Source organism: Etheostoma spectabile, chromosome 20 (genome assembly GCF_008692095.1).
Source record: "Etheostoma spectabile isolate EspeVRDwgs_2016 chromosome 20, UIUC_Espe_1.0, whole genome shotgun sequence".
NCBI classification, from domain to species: Eukaryota; Metazoa; Chordata; class Actinopteri; order Perciformes; family Percidae; genus Etheostoma; species Etheostoma spectabile.
Genome location: NC_045752.1, coordinates 21,270,059 through 21,293,333, shown reverse-complemented (window position 1 = coordinate 21,293,333; position 23,275 = coordinate 21,270,059). Strand labels below are relative to the sequence as shown.

General features: G+C 43.7%; 1 protein-coding gene and 1 long non-coding RNA gene across 5 annotated transcripts in view; both read left to right on the top strand.

The window, feature by feature from the left end:
- Positions 1–23,275, top strand: part of LOC116669868 (uncharacterized) — an 827,043-nt gene that overhangs the window by 137,392 nt on the left and 666,376 nt on the right. The gene's annotated exons all lie outside the window — the stretch shown is intronic.
- Positions 18,040–23,275, top strand: part of pcdh18b (protocadherin 18b) — an 11,832-nt gene continuing 6,596 nt past the window's right edge. The window contains exons 1-3 of one of the 4 annotated variants that reach the window (XM_032499902.1): positions 18,040–20,941; positions 21,426–21,514; positions 22,323–22,438. In XM_032499902.1, coding sequence (XP_032355793.1) covers positions 18,452–20,941; positions 21,426–21,514; positions 22,323–22,438 — 2,695 coding nt within the window. In that variant the 5' untranslated portion in view covers positions 18,040–18,451. Of the gene's footprint in view, positions 20,942–21,425; positions 21,515–22,322; positions 22,493–23,275 lie in introns of all 4 variants that reach the window. The other 3 variants (XM_032499903.1, XM_032499901.1, XM_032499900.1) reach the window with 3 other exon arrangements.

Genomic DNA, 23,275 nt, shown 5'->3' with positions numbered 1-23,275 from the left:
GGGGGGGGGGTAGATTAGCTGCTCCCTAGTTTAATCAGGGAGAGTGCATGCAGGTTTGCCTCATTAGGTCTTTTCTGTAGGGAGGGGCTGGGCAATCCTAAAGTGTAGAACAATGGATACAATAGTTCTGCAGTAAATTACATTTTTATCATATTTGGGGTGCCTATTGTTGTAGGTGCACATGTGTAGAAATGGTAATGTCAGCCTTAACTGATCTGTCCATTTGTTATGATGTTTTGAGAAGTGTTAATGCTACCTGCTCAGGGTAGCTCACCAGGTTAGCCCACCTGTGCAGGTGGTAGGGTCCAATCAGGGGAGGCTTAACAGGGTTTCAGGAGCATACAGAAGGGGTTTGGCAGTTTGCTGTGAGGCTGCTGGTTGTTTGGTGGTGTTATTTTGCCTCAGTTTTATTTATTTATTTTGTAATTTGACTTGAGTATGTTTTGATGTTGTTTTGTTAATAAATGCACAAAATGTGCACTTTCAAAGCCTCCTCTCCAGTCATCAGTCCTGCCAATCATCCTTCTTCAATCATGACAGCGCTCTATAAAAAAAGTTGATTGATTGGGTTTTACCCACTTTTACAGTCATTGTATCCACATTAATGGTGATCATTTTTTTTGTGATCACATTTTTTATTTTTTACATTCAGAAAACAAACCATTCATTAACAAAAAACACACTGGGACATAGGAACGCGGCCCAGGGCCACAATAACACAGAGAGGGAAAACGGAAGGGAGGGAGACAAAACAACACATGCAGAAACAGACACACACAGACACAAGACAAGGGACCATTTACATATGCAAACAAAAGAAAAGGCTACAGGACAAACTCAAAACATGGACTTTAAAGACTCAGCAATCCTGCGCCACGTGTCCAAAGTCCTTCCCGGGGCTCCACCTATGCGAGCCATGGCCAGTTATGTATGTTACGTTACATGTGACAACCAGAAAAGAAAGGATCCGTGTACGAATGGATGAGTTATGAGGTGGCTTCCAACAGGTGGCGGTTCACATAATCCTCAACTTCACTGGCGGAGGTGAAGGCTCTGTACTGTACTGTTATTCAGCGTTGCCGGATGAAGCAGGAAAAAATCAGAGCCCTTGACTCATGCTGAATCCGTGGTTAGATAGAAAGGCTTGTCGCCGTTTAACCATGACGTTGCTGTAACCGAATTGAACTGAATTTTCCGGCCCTGAATGACGAGCGAAGATTCCTGCGCAGCTTGTGTTATCACCAGCCTGGTTGTGTAATGGAGAATTCTGAAAATCAGTGTGCGACTGGCAGTGGTATTGTTCTTTGTGCTATCACTGTAAGTTCAGTGGGCTCTCATAATCTCTATCTGGACATCTGCTAAAGTCGGGAACCACTTAAACAGGGACCACGACAGATACAGCATTAGCATCTTCTAGCCCTTCTTTCAGCTCGACAATGCGGATGTTGCATCTTCTGTTTCTGTCCTCCATGTCCGCTAGCTTCCCTTCCAGATCTTGTAAAGCGTGGCCATGGCTGTCAAGAATACTTGAGTTGCTTTCCACCGTAGTTTTTAGGTTGTTCACATCCGATCTGGTAGAGCCAAGGCTTGCAGTCAGATATGCCAGCTGGGCATGGATAGCAGTTAGCTTATTGTTGTTGTAGATCTAAGCAAAATGTGGTTTGAGGTAGCCTTTCTGTTTCTCCAGCAATCCCTCTGCAATGGCATCCATATTGCCACGCTGTGTTCTGCTCTTGTTTGCCCTTCTACCATATGTAACTGTAATGAGCAGAAAGTGGTAAAATATTGAAGTCGGAACTGTATAAAACCACTATTTGACAAAGGAGGGCCAGAAGCTACATCTACCTCCATCTCTGTCCAGCCGATCACGTGACTCCTTATTGGTCGTTAATTATCAAAACTCTCATTGAGTTAATATTTAGTGACAGCACCATTAATCAACCCTACAATCTCGCCACAATACAGACATCGATGTATCGCCCAGATCTACTTGCCACAGGATTCCACCTGCTGATTTTGGTATTCCTTTCTATCTTCACAACCACCAAAAAATATAATAACATTGCAAAAAAGTGTTTTTGGTCACATCTACGTGTGTGGGTGTGCTTTAATTGGGAGACATGCTTGCCTTTGCACTTGTACACTTGGGGAAACACTGCAATGAGGACCTTTTTTTTTTATTTTTTTTTATTTTTTTTGAAGTTTTAGTTTAGCTCTTGTAATTCATTCATTCAATTTTACTTTACACAAGAATGCGTGTTCAGCCCTCAGCTCTCATGACTTATTCTTTCATTTATGTCTCGTCTGTGTCCCTGCGCTGCATAATACACCTTCAGTTCATAAGCCTACACACTCTTTATACAACACTGATTACTTAAGAGCAGTGCTTGCAATAAAAACAAGCTGCAAGCACTGTGACTTTTCTCATTATCAAAGCATTTCTGCAGTTGTTTGGAAATCTTCCAGCTCCACTTCTGAAATCATGTATTTTATATGACTGGACTTTATGATTTAACCTGATTAGTAACTTTTACAACAACAAAAAAACAGAAATGTGGCAATAACTGAAACACATTTTACTGATTTTTACTGTTTTGATTTTCATGATACTTTCTCTTAAGAGGAAGATAAGGTAAAAAAAGGAGGTCATTATTGTTTTTTTTTCCCTGGTTTGATGTTGAAAAAGTAGGGTGATTTGCAAATAGGCTCCGCATCAATATTCATCCTGATAAGTCGCCCACTTTCATCTTTTCGATTCTTGCTAGTTTTCCGCCAGCCCCCCTTCAGTACTTCGTGAGGCGTTCTGTATAATGTCTTAAATTCCAGGCGATGAGGTGAGTCACAGCGGAATACAAACTACTTGAGCTCCCCGTGTATCTTAAAACTGGGAGGTAGAGTTACTTTGCTTCTGGAGAAGAAAAATTTCAACTCTTAATTTGCTTAAAAACTTTAAATTAACCCTCTGCTGGAACCCCCCCTCACCTGCTAATGCAGATTATCAACAAAGGTAATGTGTGATCTTCCCGAGGAAACTTTTTTCGCATGACATACCCAAGGAAGCTGTTGATATGTTAATGCTAAAGGTGGGAAATACAATAATCCTGAATTGTTTGTGTTTTAGGATTGGGCATTGAGAATTGGTTCTAACTTGGATTCATTTAGATTCCAATGGACTTGTTTCCTTATCGGAATCGTTTGTAAAATTGGGTTTCGAATTCATCAATTCCAAGTTTAACATGCGCAAGTTTTGCTTTCCGCAGCGGCCAGGCGCTTGTTGGGTTGCAGCCATGGAGCACAGTAAAAAGCCCGGTAAAACTGAAAATACAAAATGTTCCTCTTATTTATTATCCCTATTCTTACTGGCAGCCTCAATCAAACAGTGAGGAATACTAAGCTACTTTTGTGGAAAGTTAGGTGAGATGTATTCTGCGCCGTGAGCTTTAATGTTTCTAGCAATGCATCTCTTTTTTTATGTCTTTCTCTATCGGATGTCTATCCATCCCCTGTGTCACTTCTTTCTTTTACTCTTGATTAAGGGAGCAGGCTGTTTTAATCTCAGAACACTGCATGCTAATGGCCTGCAGGAGGCTTCACCTCCCACAAAGCGCTCCGAGGAAGGCATACAAAGAGGGAAAGGGGTTGAGTCGGTGTCAGCGTACAAGTGTCTTTGTCTGTAAAAGTGTGCCAGTGGGTGGGTGACGCTGCACACGACTTATAAAAAAAGTGTGAGTTAGGGTTTAACTATAAGTGTCCGTGTCCGCAGTGGAGGAAGGGCTAAGGGGTCAGGGGTCACCTGTGGCCTGACAAAAGGGGGCCTGAGCCGCCCCCCCCGACACACACACACACACACACACAAAAGTCATGCGGCTGGGAGTGGGGGCTGGATGGAGAAGGCTTATTACCATCAGCTCTCGCCTGGCCTCTAACAATGACGGATCAGCATCTGTACATCCCGACACATTGACACTTATCCCTCAGTGGGAGAGAGACCGTGGCGGGGGTGGGGGTGGACATCTGTAGATATGTAACAGCATGTTGTGGTGCTGAGTAGTGCCTGCTGTCAAGCATCGGCAGATTGGCTGATTTGGGCTGCCATCCATCTGCATCTCTTTGCAGCTATTCATTGTGTCCAATTGGAAAAAATAACCTTGTCCAGCAACAGATAAAGGGCAAGCGCTACCCGTAGCCGCAGATGAAGAGGTGCAACACAGAGCCTCTACGCTCAATAGGATGTCCTGAAATAAGGAAATTGAGTGGAAGTGTTATCGTCATTTAAAAATGCCTTCAATTATAGTTGAATTTGGAGGATATTTTTTTTTTTTTTTAACAACTTGGTCTTGTTAATGAAAGCTCAGTTGTGTCCATGGAAAGAGTAGTTTGACAAAAAAAAAACGTACTCAGGGTCGTCTAACTAGCTTTTCACAGAGTTTAAGTGCATCTGGCATTCTTTCTAAACAAATAGAGTTTGCTCTGGGCCTGCTGACTTAGTTTCCTGGGATTAAATAATAAATAATAATAAACTAGAGGCACTTTACAGGAGTAGTCTGAATTTCATTGGACATTTTTTTAAATACAATTCGAATAAAGACATTCTATCTCCTATCTTCTAAATCTTAAATTTTAATTTTCGGGTCTTAACAAAAGTACTAAAGATGTTTTTGAGTGTTCTGGGCCAAAAAAAACTCTTAAGTGCACCTTTTGAGTGTAGATTAATTTGGCAAAAATATGGTATTTCTTCTTTTTATACTTTTTTATCCAGTTACAATACCCAGTAATGGCTGAGAACACTGGGCAGATCAATACTCTTCTTGTGTTCCTTACCTTTTTAACTTGTAAGTAGTACAATGTTCTGATAGAAATGATGGCCAAACTATGAAAATAAGATCCAAATGGTAATAAACATAAATTATTCTTTAAGATTTCAGAGACAATGTTGACGTGGGGTTTTGTTATCTGGTGCAGCCATGGATGAATTAGCTAGACGGATGACTGACAGTTCTCCTTTTACTCAGACTTCTCATGTTGACAGAAATGAATGCAGGGCTTTTTGGGCTGTCATTTGTCTTTGCTTCTGACTTTTTATACTGAGAAGAGAGAAAAAAAAACTGTCAAAACGTAGGTATGAAAGAAATGGAAATGGGTCATGCAATAGCACAATAGATTGTTATTTTATACCTGCAGTGCAACATTTTAATAGTTGACAAATCATAGACATGACAATCTAACAATTTGTTCATTAGTTTGGACCCGGCTGAATCCATAACTTTAAATTTAAATCTGATACCAAAAATGTTTTCTGTGTGCAAGGTTGGAGACTTGAAATGGAAATATTGAGTGTAAAGTATGTTACCACTTTGACCTGCAGAAAAGTATACGTCTTAACATAGAAAAAGTTGGTGCATTTGAGTATTCACTTATAAGAAAATGTAGGTGTTTTGTTGTGTAGTCTTTGGAAATATATTTCCCTCCTTCATCTTAGTGCTGCCTTTGACATTGTTGACCCTAACACTACCGGCGAGACAGGGAAACTGGGTGTGATGAGATAGTTCAACTATGCATAAGCACACAAACATGATGTGTGGCGTTCCCCAAAGCTCAATTCTTGGCACTCTTTTATTTAACATTTCCATGCTATGATTTGGCCAAATTATGCAAAACATCAACAATTATAATTATTCAGATGACCTGTCACCAAGTGACAATAGTGTTTCTGTCTTTTCTGACATTCAAATCTTAATTATTTGCTTAGAATTGCTGTAAATGTTTGTAAACTGGTAACCTGTTTTTGTGATTCTGTAAAAGCAATAACAGTAAAGGCGCATCGTTTTCCCTCACATATGCTTACTAAAGCTTTAAAGTAAAAAAAAAAGATGTTGTATGTTTTCTGTTTTCCACAATGTCCGCTCTCCCCAGCATTGTATCATCAAATTATGTCCTCAAAATGAACTTTGCTTGCAAGTCCCAAAGTAAGTTCTTTAGTTTCAACTACCAATTACCAAAATGACTAAGTTTGGCATTAAAAGACCTGTAACAACGTCCCACTGCACACTGTTTGACAGAAGCACTCAGGGCTATTTCACTTTGGGACTTCATCCCTATAGGCTCCATGAAGCTGTGTTTAATGAATGTGGTGGTCCAAGTCAAGTGCAGCTATTCCCTTAATTGCACCTCTCCCCTTCTCTCATTCTGAAAACACTGTGGCTTGTTATGGAGGGAAAGCAAGGGAGTGAGGAAGAGTAGATTAGAAATGAAAGCAGTAGACGAGGGGTGGGGGTGGGGGTGCGCAGCGATGGAGGGGCCATCCTTTAGGCAAGACTAATGAATAAGGTGTTGTGACTGATGACTGGGGCTTTCTCATGGAAATCAACGCTGGCAAAGTAATTAGGGAGCGCTTTCATTAGCTTAAACACAGCTAGGCGAAGAGATGCTTCTGGTGCCTCTTTCTCTCTCTATCTCCAGCCTAACCCACCAGAGATTCCCTCTTGGGAGTATTGGACTTGTTTGAGCCTTAAGTTTTCATTAACAAACCCGCTGGGATGAATGGGGAAGAAGAAGGAGAAGCGCAGCACAGAGAACTGAGGAGAAAGAGAGTGCACAATGCACCAAATCTGATCATTAGGGTGTTTTCTCAAAGTTATTTTTATCCCGAGCAAGGCTTTGATTCAAATTAATAGTCAATTAGCCCGACTATTAACATGCATGCAGGAACTCAGTCCCGTATGTAGAAGAAGAAGAAGCTCATCAGAAAAATTCTACTCAGTCATCTGACATTTCAAGTTATGCAAATCATTTCCCTCTCCTTCCATACTCCCACTTTTCTGGCTTTTTTATTTTTTTTATTTTTTAAATGTATGCGTTGAGTTGCTCATGAATGATTCAGGGGAGAACATGCTGCTAAGTGTTTGTGGCTCTTAAGAGTGAATCGGTGGCTGCTTTTAATGTGTCCCTCCTCATCAACACACAGGTACTGGTCCTTGGCGTAGCGCTGGCTCTGGCCCACATTTCAGCCATGTGATTTCACAAGAAATCTGCACACCCACACACTTGCAAGCCTCTGTCACTGTGCCCTGCGGCCGCCTGTACACTTCCCTCAGTAGCTGGGAGTGGGTCTGTCTGGAGAAACATGAGCTCTGCAGATGCCAGGAGACTCTTTAGCTGTCAGAAAATCTTGTTTGCTTTTCATTTTTACACCGCGCCATAGCCCTACTCTGGGGCTTTCACATCCCCGCTACACTTCCAAAAACTTGTACCGCCTGCACTTGTGCTTTTCCCCCGTCTATTGCGCTTAGCGACTCAAACAAACTGGAGGATTTGAGAGTCGACCCGAACAAATACACACACACTGTTGTTTCTACAAGCCCAATGTTTTTAAGGGGAAGAAATGGCTTTCTCTGGTGTTTTGCTGAGCATGCACCACATTAGACTCACGGATAGTGTTTGATTGTGAAGATTTCTCTTAGATTATCAGACTTAGACCTTAGTTTCCTTCCAACATTTGCCTCTAATGCAGGTCAAAGGAGGCAGGGGGACCGTGGTGATTTCCTGCGGCCCAACGTGGAATGTGTTTAGATAAACCACATGGGTCTGAGATTCATTAGGACTGGCCTGGTTATGGGCCGTGTAATAAGTACACCCTTTAGTACCCCATTCTCTTGGGCCACCATGATAAACACAACTGCTGTTTTCACTGTCTGGACCTTTTAATTAAGGTCGTAAAACAAGATCCTGCAGTGATAACTAATAGCACTGGATTGCCTGCAATAGCTAGTTACTGTGAAACTCTATAAAGATTGTTGGTATCTGTGTGGGGTACTGCAGAAGGCAATTATTAAAAAAAAAGAAAAAGAAAAAAAAAAGAAGCTCTGTGGTCCACCCAAGTACTCAATGGGAAATGTGTTTGCCTGTATAGTTGTTGATGGCTTATAATAAAAAACAAATCTGATAACTATCCCCCACTTTACATTTGGTCTTGTGTCTAAAAAAAATTAAAATGGGCAGTATGATTGTTATTGCATCAGCTTATTAGTTCTGTTGTAATGAATTAGATGCTTGCTAATTACATTTGTGCATGAAATAATCCGTTTACAGTTTAATAACCAGTTGATTGCCCCTGCAATGCCACACTGATGTAATATCAACAATGACGGGGAATTGCACACAAAAGAGCAATACAGTGAAGAGATTTTGGACCGAAGATTAAAAAAGGAGGAGAGCAGGTCTCTGGCCCTGCCTCGGTCTACTCGAGTCACAACAGAGAGGGGGAGGGGGGGGCGTCTAGCCTGCATTGAAAGCTGATGCAGGTATCATAAAGACTTTCCACGCAAATGGCCTCGATATTAAGAACACGTGGTGCTTTGGTGAGAGAGATTGTATTCCCACACCAAAAAGAGTGAGAGAGAAAGGCCAGCGCCTGCCTCACATCTGCCAAGACAAACAGAAAAGAAGAAGTGGGGGCTTGGGGGTAGTAAATCTTTAGTCTAATGAATGAGCACTCCCAAAAATATGTCACCCATTGGCCCCGCACGTGGTAAACATTCAACCCGAGCCACATTGGAGGCCTTTGTTCGCTCCCTTCTCCCCCTTCGATACTCTGGTCAGCGCAGAAAAAACTTCTTGCTTGCTGCTGTCCGTCCCTCTATTGTCCTGCTAGCTTGCGTCACCCACAACTCTCACAGAGTTAAAAAAAAAATCCTGTCTTTTTTTGTGTCTGCACAGAACTGCACTGATTAACTTGAAGAGTAAAACTGGGCTTTTTCTGAAAACTTTCAACGTTTTTGTTGCTTTTTCTGAGTTTTTGTTACCTTTTTTGAGGTTTCTTTGGACGATTCTTTCAATGTTTTGTCCCATTTTTCAGGTTTTTTTTGGCAATTCTTTCAGAAATTTCAGTTTTTATGAGTGTACGAGGTTTTGGTGCTTTTTCGGACATTTGTCATTTTATTTCTGTCATTTATTTAGATTTTTTTGGCGCTTTTTTTTAGTACATGCATACATGTGCCACTGCCTCCCTAGACAGTTGGAACCCCCGCCCTCATGTTGATCCCAAAGATACGCCCTTGAAAAGGTGTTTGCTTAGCATCTGGCAGATACTTCTCGCAGCTGCTCTTTTAAAGAGGAAGAGAAAAAGGTAAAATGAGGGGTGGGGTAAGATGAATAAAGGTGGATTGATCCAAAAAGGATGGCATTTGAAAGTTTAGAGGATATTCCAACAACTGGCTGGACATTAATCTCTCACTCGTAAGATCTGAAACGCGGGCGTAGACCAGGAGAGGCTATTGTGCATCTTTTTAAAAACAAGTGATCAGGTATCAGGGCAGCATATGCCAGACGTGTGTCCGTCAGGGAGGAGGTCTTTGGCTCTGCCTCAACTTGAATGCAGGGAAGGACCCGGTGAAAAAAAGTGCCTGTGATCTTCGTTAAAAGCCCTGCGCTGTTCGTGCATGAAACCTAAGACTATTGTGAGTCTATTTAGGACAAGTCAGAGAAGTCAATTAGCCTTTCGTGGCAAACAAAACCAGCCGGCAGAGTCCACACAGACAGATACCTTTGTGGTGTTTGTCAGCGCTGCTCTAATTTACAGAGCAGGGTCGATGACAACACGCTGCTTGCAGAGTATCGACGAGGTGTTCCGGATTTTTGAAGCTCATGAATATTTCATGTGTGAAAAACAAATATAACACCGGCTTAGTTTCAAATCTGGAACGTCTGAACCAAGGCTACAAATGTGTCTTTCTACGAGTCCCTCTACACTTCATTTATTTATTTATTTTTTTATTTTTTTTTTACATTGTGTGGTTTTATTGTGAGAGCTGTTATGGAGGTGAAGCAGGACATCTTAAAGCTTCTTTTCAAAATGGAGAGAGTCAACAAGGTAAATGGTGGCGGTGCACAGCACATACCTAACAAGACAAGGGCCTTGTATACAGCACAGGGAGCCCATTACCAAGTCAAGGAGGCTCTTTCAATACCTCCAAATGTGAATGGAGTCCCGGGGGTTGGGGGGTGGGGGGGCAGTTAACAAGACTGCACCCCAGGTAAAAGCCTGGGCTTTATGGATGAGCTGGCAATCCCGGTAAAGACAATCAGAGCTGATCAGAGAGACGAGGAGAGCAAACAAGCGTAAACTATGCAGGAATTACAAGTTGTAAGGGCTTTTCACATGGGAAGCCATCATCACGCCTCTTACTTCATTTACATTGCTTTACATTGCTCTTCTTAACTCATGCTCAGAAAGAAACTGAATGAGGATATTTCTCAAAATGTAAAATTGTGAGAGGAAATCAGTGTTTTAGTTTTTATCCTCAGCCTGAATGGCCTCCCTCTACAGCAAATAGTGATTTCCTACATTTCTGAAACGTTGTTCCCTCTCAGATTAAAAGGGGGTCTTTGTTAAGTTGTGACAGTGAAGAAAAGATGTTTCAAAGTGACATAAAGAGAAGGCGACAGAGTGTACGGTGAAACATCTGCACCGGCCGCAAATTTGAATCTTTGTCTCTACTGGATTTCTCTTTGGGTAATTGTTGGTGCAAACAGTTGCACTTTGATTAGAGAGACGTCACGTTCTAGTGTCAAATCCAACTCCATTGAAGTTGTGCAGAAGCTAGCTCAACAAGACATGTCTACATTTGCAGGAATCCACAGAAAACAACTCAAAGATACTTCTGTCCACATACTTTTTGAGCTGAGTTTTGGCCTCTTCTATCTAAATGCTTCCAGTGTGCGTTGTGTTAACAGTTTGGGTTTGACCATTCCCTTTTTCAGCATGACAATTCCCCCGTTTTACAAAGCCAGCTCCATAAACAAACGGGCGGCTTGGATCCACCTGGGTATTTGACTTACTGATACACAGACCAGAATGGAGCTCCAGCAGGACCCATTGAGCCTAAATATAATTTGGACCCAGCTCAACTCTGGTCTCCTGTTGGGTCTTCAGACCTCTATTGCATTGGAACCCCTAAATGTATCTTAGCATACAATGCATATGAAAAGTCTTTTTTTCCCCTTGTGCGTTTGAGTTGCTTTGAGTAAAGGTTTGCTGGCGCACGTCATGGATTTTAATTGATGTCATATATTGGTTCATTCTGTTTTATGCAGATTATTGCTGTCAAAAAGCTCACATTTTCAGATATCACTGATATGTTGGACTTCTGGATCCTATTGACACCTTCAGAGCTATAACAAATGTATTTTGTGATGGGATTTTCTACATCTAAACCATAGACTGTAGAAAAAAAAATGGACGTAGCAGTAGTGACATCACCCATTGGTTGTTTGAAGCTGGGAGTTTGCCTTTTGGCCTTCACTATCTTAACATATTGGAGACAGAAGTGACCATATTCGGACAAAAGGGCGGAGCGGGGTGATGCAGCTAAGCCAGTGTTGTGAATGGTTTCCATGGCGCTGTGCTAAGCTAAAAGATTTTCAACTTTTCAACGTGTCGTCCAGCGGAGTTTTACCAGCGTGTAAACGCAGACCGCTGGTTAGTGCCAGCGTTCAGCTTCATGTAAGGCAGAACTGAAAATCTGTAAACTTTCCCTTAATTTACCAGCTGACCTTAGCGGTAGCTAGCTAGCTCGGTTGAAGGTGCTGTTCCAATTAACTTTGATAAAGTGAAAACACCGTGAGATAGTCCAAGTTTGAAACTAAAACACAGACAGCACCCAAAAACAAGTTGATGTCTATTTTAATGTCCACAGTGTTAGCATGGTTAGCATTGCCAAGCCTATGTCCTGATTGGCAGGTCCTAAAGCTTTATTGTCGATTGCTCAATTTACTAAATGAACATCATGCTGTGTTAAAAGACTTGAAACCAGTGATAGAGACCATAAACTCATACACTCATTATGAAAATGTTAACTGAGTTGATAAATCAAGGCAAAAGTAGGGTAATTTCCCCATAAACTTCTAAAGAAACTAACTTTTATTTGGAGCCAGTGGAGTCGCCTCCTGCTGGATATTAGATATAATGCAGCATTTATGCATTAGCGTCACAAGCCGTGGCTCTACCTAAACGTGAATTCGACATGCAATTAATTAATTTATAATAAGTCTTGAATGCAACTATTTTATATTCAATAACCTCTTAAAATTCAAAAATGTTAAATATGTCAATATCTGAAATAGAAAACAGCCAGTATACCTATAAACAGTATTTGTACTGCTGTATTACTATTTCAGTGATGCATGGTTGTAGAGACTAAAAAGGTAACATCAGTATGTTTGTCCGAGGGATTACTGACCGATAATTAGTAGTGAATGAAAGCGATAACCAATGTTTGGAACCAATATGCATTTACAGTGAAAATGAAAATCTGTGGCAAATTGATATTTTGTAATGTTACAAACGCCAACTCATAACTTTACTTGCTTTAAGCAATTATTTAATGAATGAATAAAGTTCAACATAACACCCAGTAACAGAGGGTCAGATAGTGTCGGGGGCGGGACAGGAAGTCAGACTCGGTGGTGAGTCAAACCAAAGCAGAGGGACAGTCACAGAGCTGTAGCAGTGCCAAAGCAGCGTACCTTTTAATTCATTAACTTTATTGGTTGTCGGGCAAATAAAACGCAGATACAGATAATGCTCAAACTGCCAAAAAATGGCCCAATAATCAGTCAGGGCCCATGATCAGACTATCCCTAATCAACATCATTTTTATGTGTATTATAATACAGAAATCTGCCTATCGTGAAGTAACTGCTGTAGACAAGTGTCATGAGTAAATAGAGAGAATGATTATTTGCGGAAAACCTTAAAGGTTAACTGTGGTCTGGCACAAGAATTTGGTTTGGGGTTAATATAATTAGTGATGTTTAGAAATAAAATTGACTGGCTGGCACAGAGTCCTGACCTCAGCCCCAACCAATAGCTTTGGGACGAACTGGACCAACGGCTGTAAGCCACCCCTGATCACCCATCAGTGTTGGACCTCACCAAAATGCTCTTGTGGCTGAATGGCCGCCACGTTCTAACTTCGGGGGAAAGTTTTGGAATAGACATGTTCAACAATCACAAATGGGAGCAATTTTTGGGTATCCAGCGGATGATCCGATTTCATTTTTTGCTTCCTGATACCTGAACTTGCGTATCGGCCGAGTACCGATCCAATACCAGTGTGCCATATGTTTCATGATGTTTTAACAGCTGTATACTACTGTCCCAGTATGCATGTGATATGATTGATATTGTTGTCGGCCTCGCTCATGTAAAACTCGTTTTGAAACGTGAACAAACACAAACAATAAACGCTGTATAACTTTCTTTTATTATCCAGTCAGTTATAATAGAAAAAAAACAAAAATAAACTACTTTAAAATTGATTTTCTTCAGGGCAAAATTATGTGGTATTGGATCGGTGCATAAACTCCTCACCGATACCAGCATTTAGGCTGTATGGCAAGGCTACTGGTAACGGTATCGGAAAATGTTTCGTATCCACATACTGTTGGCCCTGTACCACTGAATTTGCCTTTAATGCTGTGCCATCAATGGCCGTGCTCTTATATTTTCTAAGAGCTTTCATTTAGACTGAGTCACATTTGAAGCCAACGATCAGCTGATTATGCGTCACATTGTAATTCGAGCTGTCTGTGTCATCTCGGGCCATGCCTGCTGGGTGCAGGGAACGATCCCGACTCCCCTCTCCCTGAGCCCAAATACCTTCCCTGTCGCGCGAGCTAACAGCATGGTAATGAGATAGTGGCAGATGCTCGCGTGCCTTTACAATCCTCCCGACCCCCCCGCCGCAGGCCAAGACTCCCCTTCTGCTGAGGAAGATAGAAAGGGGCTGAATATCTAGGGATCAGGATTCATTTATATAACAATTTATTTGACTGTTATCGAATATGATCAAACTGCTGTTAACTCAGCTGTCTTTGTTCTTACTACTTTTTTTCCCCTTGTCATCAATGATGTTCACAATTGCCTTGTTCATAAAGGCTTGCTTTAACTCAAACAGGAAGGGATTTATTATCAAAGAAGTAACACATACATGGGCCAACTTAAACAAATAATCAAATGGATGAAAATTGAGGCTGAATGCTCCTTCTTGACATGATATCTGAACTGGAAATATGAAAAAAACATACAGAGGAACGTATAAACTGAGAGAGTGCATATATTCCCATATTCCAAAAAAAGCGCACACAAAACACGAAAACCTGCCACCACTCCCAGCCTCCGTCTCCCCCCCCTCCCCTGCTGCGCACTGATTCTTTGTGGGAGGGAGGATGGTTCCCCCCCCCCCGGCCCTCTCTTTCTCCACCTGCTATGCAGCCTTTGTCATTGGGGTCTCCAGCTTCATTTCAATGACAAAGTTGTCCCGTCCCCCTGTACCCCCCCGAGACCCCCCCACCTCCGCCACACAGACCCCCTTCCAAACTCCTTTCAGTCACCAGTTTCATGGTCCCCAAGGACAGAGTATCTGAATCCACCACAGTCACCCTTCCTCCAACTGGCTGCAGGAGCCCTTCTGTCTTTGTTAACTCCGAGGGAAAAGTCAAAGTGAAACATCAAACATGTTTCCTCATGAACGCTTTATTTACTGAGCCTGGGCATTGGCATGTACATTGTGATTACAGCACCACTCACTTCAGCTTCATGTTATTAGCATCATCATCATCAGTTGATGGGAAGTTTCTGGTTGATTTGTGTTGTGTTTGTTACTCTTTGTTGTGTACTGTGCCTGTCTGAATGTTGGTCTGCACATGTTGCTTTTCCTTGCTGACTGTATTAAGTCATTTATTGTATTTTTTGGGTTGCCATTTTAAAACTGGTAAGGGACATAGCATGAACATTTGCCTATTGAGTTAGTTACTTTGATGTGGATCAATGACCAGTGTCCCTGTTAAATTAACAAATAAGTGAAATGACACACACAAACACACATACAGCAGAGTCCTGAATCGTATCTGTTGGGATTAAAGAAATTTCTTTGCTGGAATCTGTGTAACATGCGGGAATTTTCTTTTTTTGCAGAGGAAATGTGATTTGCGCACGTTCCCTATTCCAGTAATGCCACTAAGGCACCTCTAGCTCCTCACCAGGGGGGTGTAGTACTGAATGTGCAGGGGCACCGGCCCGTGGCTAACGTTGTTATTTGTTACGGGAATCTTAAATCCGCGGGTTCTTCCATTGTAGACGTACCAGGTGGGGGGTCTGCATCCCGTGAGAGACACCACAATACTGTGGCACGTGGAGAGCTTGGCACCGTGCGTAATTGGCTGGATAAAACTCGAATTGTATTGCTTCAATAAGCGTTAAATGTTACAAAACATAACACAAAGATGTAGTTCAGTAAGGCAGCGTGGGATACCTACAGTAGAGTGTGTCCGAATGTAATCTTGCTGCATGCAAACATCCTCTAACTTCATGTGGAAGCAGTGTTAGTGCAGGACACCGTCCCGTCATTGATATATCACTTTGACCCAAACAATAACCAAAAAACATTCAGTCATTAGTAAATTGTCCAGTTTGTCTTCTGAAATCAATAAAAAAAACTTGAACTGTATGATTTGGGCATTATTATGGACATCAGAATATGACATTCCGTAACATGGCTTAAATTAGTTAGGTATCACACACATGTAGGTGTATTATAGAATAGAGAAGTACTGTAAATGCTCGTCCCGGTCATAGAATTGACACTAACTAATTGTCCGCAGTCCTTCATAAAAACATGAAATGAGCATCTTTAAACTGTGAACTGAATGGACACTCTGCCCTTGTCTGGTCATTCAGCATCTGTGTGTTTGTGTGTGTGTGTGTGTGTGTGAGAGAGAGCTAGAGAGAGATGTCCATGTGTTTTCTCCGAGACAGATGGCGGCGCAGAGAGCCTGCGTTCCCACGGGTCACACATAGGAATCTAAAATGCAGATAAAATCCATTACAGAGACGCATCCTCCCAAAGATGCTGGCTGCAGATAATTTGCTCTGTTGAAACCAATCAGTGCCGCGGTTATCAGATATGGCTCGCACTCCAAATGAAGCTTATTGAGAGTATAAGTCTGCGCAGCGCGACTCATTACTTTTTGAATGGTTTGGGGGGGACAAAAAAAGAATCTGGGGAACATTCCAAATGGGCTTCTGTTGGCTTACTGGAGTGTGTGACACACACTGATGAGGATGTACTATAGAAATGTCTGCTGGGATGTGAACTTTTACGCATGTAGAGAGCGGAGAATGGATTTATGCAAGCCATAAAACACATATCAGACACTTTCATCTTCATGCTGTCCCCCTTTTTTCTCTCTACTGTCATATCAGCTATGACACATACACAGAAAAAAATAAATCCAATGTGCACCGATTGCCTCTCATTGCAGAATAGTAAACTCATTCAAAAGTGGTTTAGAAGAGTTTTTTCCACAGCAAGATGATGAGGATATTAGATTCTATCTGACTTGTGATGGGGCTAATTCTCACTTGGTGTTATTTGGCCGGGGGGTGGCTGGGTCTGAATAGATGGTAATTGTAGGTTTGGGCTGTCGGAGGCCCGGGCCAGATGGCCTGGTGATTCTCTTATAAAGCTCTGCATGCCCAGTTGTTTGCTCTGTGAGAGACACGTTGAGTTTGCAGGATGGTAATTTGGTGGGATCAAGAGATGTAGGCCTCCATACAACATCATTATGCAGCAAGAGGAGGGGGGGGGGGGGGGGGGGGGGGGGGGGGGTGTTTGTTAAAAGAGAGCACACGTGGGGGGTCAGCTGTGGGTGGATTGCAAGGCACTCGCCATACCTAACCCTTAGTGAGAGAATTTGATTTATAGTGGAAATGGAAAAGAAATCGAGAAAACATCCCGAGACCAATTCAAAAAAATAAATAAAAAAAAGTTCTCTAAATTTGAAACATTTGAGAACTCTGTAATGCGCCATTTGCTTTCAAATGTAAATCATTTAAGCATGCGTGAAAGTTTTTGCATTATTTAGTTGTAAGTTGGTTTGGGATACTAGGAGCCATGCAGAGCCAACGCGCAAAACATTGTTGGTTTCAAGTGTCTGACACTGATTTCATGAACATACGCACAACCTGGCGAACCTGTGACCAAAAGCCAAATTAACTTGTTAATTCGTCAGGGAGACAAACCGGGATTTATTGGGGGAAAAAATAAAAGAAATTGGATGGAGACGTATTTTGTGCGCGTCTTTGGCGCACAAAGAGAACACATACATTACTGCTTTAGATAAATAGAAATATTATAAGCCCCAACAAGAAAATGATGACACTAGTATTGTTACCAGACTACTCACTTGTACTACAGGAATACTTTACTGATTTCTTTGATCTTACGGTGGCGCTCACATAACCACAGACTCCTGGCATATTTAAAGCTGGATACACTTGCTCGATCAGCAAACAGCCAGGTGTAAATTCAGATGTAGTGGCATTGATTCAACAGATGGAGAGAGCTGTAACTTGTGCCGCAAAAACAAAATATAACCAACGACGAGATTTTATTCGTGTACTTTTGGGTTTAAATTGTGCGCCCCGGACTCACAACCTCTGAGTCATGGGCATGTTTCCTTCCCCGTGGCATTATTATTCTGAGGGGGACAACTTGGCATTTTACGCACGCCTGACAAAAGACCCGAGTTGGCACACTTTTGTGAATCGCAACCATAACAATGTAAGTCTGCCGCGGGTCAGTGTGTGGTTGTGTTGAAGGGTGGCTGAGCCCAGAATATTTCCTCCTCTGGCCCATTGTTGTGGCACACTTTCGATACTGGGGAAGTCTGTCCTGTGTTGTGGAAGGAGGTGGGGGAGAGAAACGGGGCTCCCATCAATAGTCCCTCCTGTGCTGCTTGAAGGAGGCCATTCTGGTGATTTAGGAGCAGAAGGGGCGAGGGAGTGGAAGAGGTGGTGGTGTGTGTGGGGTAAGGGGGGGGGGGGGGGGGGGGGGGGGGAGGAGGAGGAGTGTTTTTGTGTGGAAAAGAGACGCAGTTTTGGTGCGGGGCGGGCGGAGACAGAGAGAGAGAGAGAGACTGGAGGGGCAACCGAATAGAGCGCACGAAGCAGGGCTGCGCACACACACACACAGACTCCCTCCTCTTTCTCTCGCTCACTCACTCACTCTCTCACTCACTCTCAAACACAGACTGGGAGAAAGCTGCGTCTTTTCTTCGCCGGGACATACACTCTCATTCACAGGCGCGCACACTAACGAGGCGACGTGCATATGTCGCTATATGCAACAAATCTGTCTACAAGGAGGACGCCACGGTTTTGCTTTTTGTGTGCAATTCTTTTCCAAAAAGAAGAACAGTTTACTTACATAGCATATTTATCTATTTATTTATTTACTTTTTGTCAATTTTGCGGAGTTTTCTTTGCGACCGTGAGCAGCAGCAGCAGCAGCAGCGGAGGATTTAACATGCCAGACGTCTGAGAAGACGTCTATTCCCTCTTTCCCCCCAGGATTTCCCCCCCTCTGTGTGAATACAGAAGATAAGGGCAAAAATGATCCAAACCAAAGGAAATATATTCTCTTCAGCACCATTCAAACTGCTGCTGTTGGTCGCGCTTGTGCACGGAGCAACCGGTAAGACTTTGAAATATAAAGTTTACGAGGAGCAGAAAGTGGGCACGGTTATTGCACGGTTAAAGGAAGATGTAGCCGGGGTTTTGTCTAAACTGCCGAGTTCCCTGACCTTTCGGTTCCGCGCTATGCAGCGGGGGAGTACGCCGTTCCTGTCTGTCCGAGAGGAGGACGGGGAGATCAGCATTGGCACCAAAATCGACCGCGAGAAGCTTTGCGAGAAAAACTCCAACTGCTCGATTGAATTCGACGTGGTCACACTCCCGACGGAGTACCTGCAGCTGTTCCATGTGGAGGTGGAAGTGCTGGACATAAACGACAACTCGCCGCACTTCTCCCGCGCCATCGTCCCCATCGAGATCTCCGAGAGCGCATCCGTAGGGACGCGCGTCCCGCTGGACGGCGCCATGGACGCGGACGTGGGGGAAAACTCCCTGCATACATATTCCCTAACGCCCAATAACTTCTTCAAGATCGACGTGAGGACCCGGACGGACGGGGCCAAGTACGCAGAGCTGGTGGTGATGAGGGACTTGGACCGGGAGGTGCAGTCCAGTTACCAGCTGCAGCTCACGGCCTCGGATAACGGCGTGCCCCCAAAGTCTGGCTCCACTTTGCTCAAGATCAGCATCTCGGATTCCAACGACAACAGCCCAGCCTTTGATGAGCAGGCTTATATCATCAATTTGCTGGAAAACTCCCCCCTAGGGACTCTCATCATTGATTTAAACGCCACAGATCCGGACGAGGGCACTAATGGGAAAATAGTGTACTCTTTCAGCAGTCACGTCTCGCCAAAGATCTTGGAAACATTTAAGATAAACCCGGAAAATGGCCACATTACTCTTATTAAAAAAGTGGACTTTGAAACCACTGCCTCCTATGAGCTGGATGTGCAGGCCCACGACTTGGGCCCTAATTCCATTCCTGGGCTTTGCAAAATTGTGGTGAAGGTGGCGGATGTAAACGACAACAAACCCGAGATAAACATCAACCTGATGACGCCTGGCAAAGAGGAAGTGGCGTACATTTCAGAGGGCGCCCCAGTGGACACCTTCATCGCTCTGGTACGCGTGGACGACAGCGACGCAGGGCTCAATGGCGAGGTGATTTGCAGGCTGCACGGCCACGGCCACTTCAGACTCCAGAAGACGTATGAGAAGAACTACATGATCCTCACCAATGTCTCGCTGGACAGGGAGAAGAGGTCAGAGTACAGTCTGACGGTCATAGCCGAGGACAGGGGCTCCCCCAGCCTCTCCACCATCAAACACTTCACCGTCCAGGTGCTGGACGAAAACGACAATCCTCCGTCTTTCGAAAAGAGCCGCTACGAGGTCTTCAAATCGGAGAACAACTCCCCCGGAGCCTACCTAATGACCGTGGTGGCCTCAGATCCAGACTTGGGCACCAACGGCCAGGTCACCTACACCGTCCTAGATGCTCTGGTGCAGGGGAGCCCCATCTCCACCTACGTCACCATTGACCCTTCCAATGGCGCCATCTACGCCTTACGCAGCTTCGACCACGAAGACGTCAGCCGGATTTCCTTCACCGTGCAGGCACGTGACGGGGGAAACCCAGTGCTGACAACCAACACCACCGTCCTTCTGACTGTTCTGGATGAAAATGACAACGCGCCAATCATTCACTCCCCGTCCCTCCGAAACCACACCGCCGAGCTGCCGGTGTGGAAGTACGCATCGCCCGGTCAGCTTATCACCGCGCTCAAAGTCACGGACCGCGATGCCGGCGCCAATGGAGAAGTGAGCTGCGCCATCGTCGGTGGCAACGAGGACGGGCTGTTTGTGATGGACGCCCGGCGATGTGAGCTCAGGACCAACGCCAGCCTGGTGCAGGCTCCACGGGACGTGATGGAGATCAGGGTGGAAGTGCAGGACAGGGGCACCAATCGGCTGCTCACAGGTGCCCTCTTCAGGCTCTCCCTGCAGGAGAATATGGACATCCTCCCCCCTCTCTACCCCACCGGCTCCAGCCAGGCGCCGCTGGATCTCTCCCTCATCGTCATCATCTCTCTGGGCGCTGTTTGCGCTCTGCTGCTCATCGTCATGGTGATGTTTGCCACCGCCCGCTGCAACCGCGAAAAGAAAGACCCCAGACACAACTACAACTGTCGCGTGGCGGAGAACAGCTACCAGAACCACCCCAAGAAGCCCGCCAGGCAGATCCACAAGGCGGACATCACCCTGGTCCCAACCGTCAATGGGACTCTGCCGGTGCGTGCCCACCCGCGCTCCCCCTCAGGCTCCCCTACACCTGAGAGGGGCACCCTGGGGAGCAGGCAGAGCCATCACAGCCGCCAGTCGCTCAACAGCCTGGTCACCATCTCCTCCATTCATGTGCCGGAGAACTTTGCACTCGAGCTGGCCCACGCCACCCCTCCTGTGGAGGTGAGACAATTCAGTTTGTGTCGAGCTTTTAGTTAAATTGATTTCAAACCTAGACGCTCAATCAGCAGGATTGCTGTTTGTGCATAAACATTCAGCTCTGTGTTTTTAGGTGTCAATAATGCACCAAAAGATAATCCACTTGCAACATTTCTATCCAAAATCATATGCTATGCACTTTGTGTGTTTGTTATTCAGTATTTATTCCAGATTTATCAATTGCTCCCGTATTTTGTTTACCCTGAGCTGTTTGTGTCATGTTTTTGTTGATCATCACATTCAGGAGCAAGTCACAATTGTCATGTCATCCTCCCCCCTCCCCTCCCCCCCATTCCCCATACTGCCCCCTCCCCCCACACAATGTCTCCCCCCAATGATGTCTTGTGGCCTTGCTTGTTTGACTCCATTCATTTTCCCCTCCTCATTTTTTCCTTTTTTTTCTTTTTTTCTTTTCTTTTTTTTTTTTTTGTTTCTCTTGGGATTGTAGCAAGTTTCACAGCTTCTGTCCATGCTCCATCAGGGCCAGTACCAGCCACGACCAAGCTTCAGAGGCAACAAATACACCCGGAGCTACAGGTAACACACACACACTCAACAATGCTTTCAAAGCCTTTGTCAGACATTGGCAAAAGTAAGGTCAAAATAAACGGAAACTCATATTGTACGCCTCTACACTGTAATTTCCACATGAATTTGTATGTCAGTACTTTCAAATAGTCCCTTAAATAGATATCCAGTAGCATTTTGGTTTAGTGTCAAACTGTATGCTCCATAACTTCACATTTGCATAATTTTATGTAAAACCTCTCTTGCAGAGCGCTCTCTGCTTCTTAGGGCACTTTATTATCTATCAGTAGCATGGCATTCCCTTAACTATTTCATAGTAGTATTGTCAATGATAGGACTGGGTACTGAATTCACTACATTTTAGGCAGCGACCAAATTGGCTCTAAAGTATCGAGTATAAAAATCCAATAGCCAATTTCAATACCTAAGGAGTAAATCTCATTAAATCAGTGAGCCAATGAGCATGCAGCATGCTTGTACTAAGATCTAATAATGATGGTGAATGTCTGTCCCTGTGTCTGTCCCTGTGTGTGTGTCTAACGTTACACGTTAGACACACACAGGGAAAACTCTACTATACACAGGGAAGCTCACACAGTAGATGCTAAGAAATACATAAAAAGATTTGTGCTGTAATCTGTAATGTTTTTTTAAAATTTTTATAACATTGGTATCAAAAAAAGTATGGTTTAGGAACTAGTCTCAAAGTCATGGTACTGGTATCGCTAACATTTTTGAACGATACCCAGCCCTTGTCAATGACCAGCAGGTCCTCTGAGAGGAAGGTATGACATGTTCTGCCTGTCTCTGTGTGCAGATATGCCCTGAATGAGATGGATAAGTTCAGTCTGAAGGACAGCGGCCGTGGAGACAGTGAGGCAGGGGACAGCGACTACGAGCCTGGCAGGGAGTCACCCATGGACCGGCTCCTTGGTGAGGGCTTTACTGAGATATATGCTCCTGATGGCCAGCGCAGAACGCATGCAGGTACACCCCTGGCCACCCATCCAGCACACCCCACAAACCCTCCCTTCATACACCATCCCCCACCCCTTTCTGTCTTAGCATAGTTGTCAGTCCTAACTTCAGTCTTTCTTCAGTTTTTACAGTACATCAGTTCATAAAATCCTTATGTTGTGCTGTAGGTTCAAGGCTGCAACTAAAGATCATTGTCGTTGTTGATTTAGTCTATGAATTATTTTATTGATCGTTCAAATAGTTTGTTTGGTCTCTGAAATGTCAGAAAACAGAAACAAATGTGGATCAGTGTTTCCCAAGGCCCAATATCACATCCTCAAATGTCTTGTTTCGTCCACAACTCAAAGAGATTCAGTTTACTCTCAGAGATGAGAGAAGGAAACTATTCACATTCCAGAAGTTGGAATCAAATTAATTTTATAAAAAATTACTCAAACCGAGCTAATTGATTAGACTGTGCAATTCTGTGTCGGCTTATAAACAACCTTGCACTGAATTAAATCAATTTAACAGGAACATTTTGAGAGTTGAAAGACAATGATTTCATAGTGTTAAATAATCTGCTAAATAATCTACTTTGTCAAATGATTAATTAATGGATTGCTTTATAAAAGTCAGAAAATAGTGAAAAATGCCCATGACAAGTTTTAAAATCCCAAGATGATGTCTCGAACAGTTCCAAACCCAAAGACATTCAGTTTATGTTCATGTAGAGATGAAGAAATGCAGAAAACGTGATATTTTAGAGGCTGGAACCAGCAAATGTTGGGTATTTTTTACTTTAACTGTTGC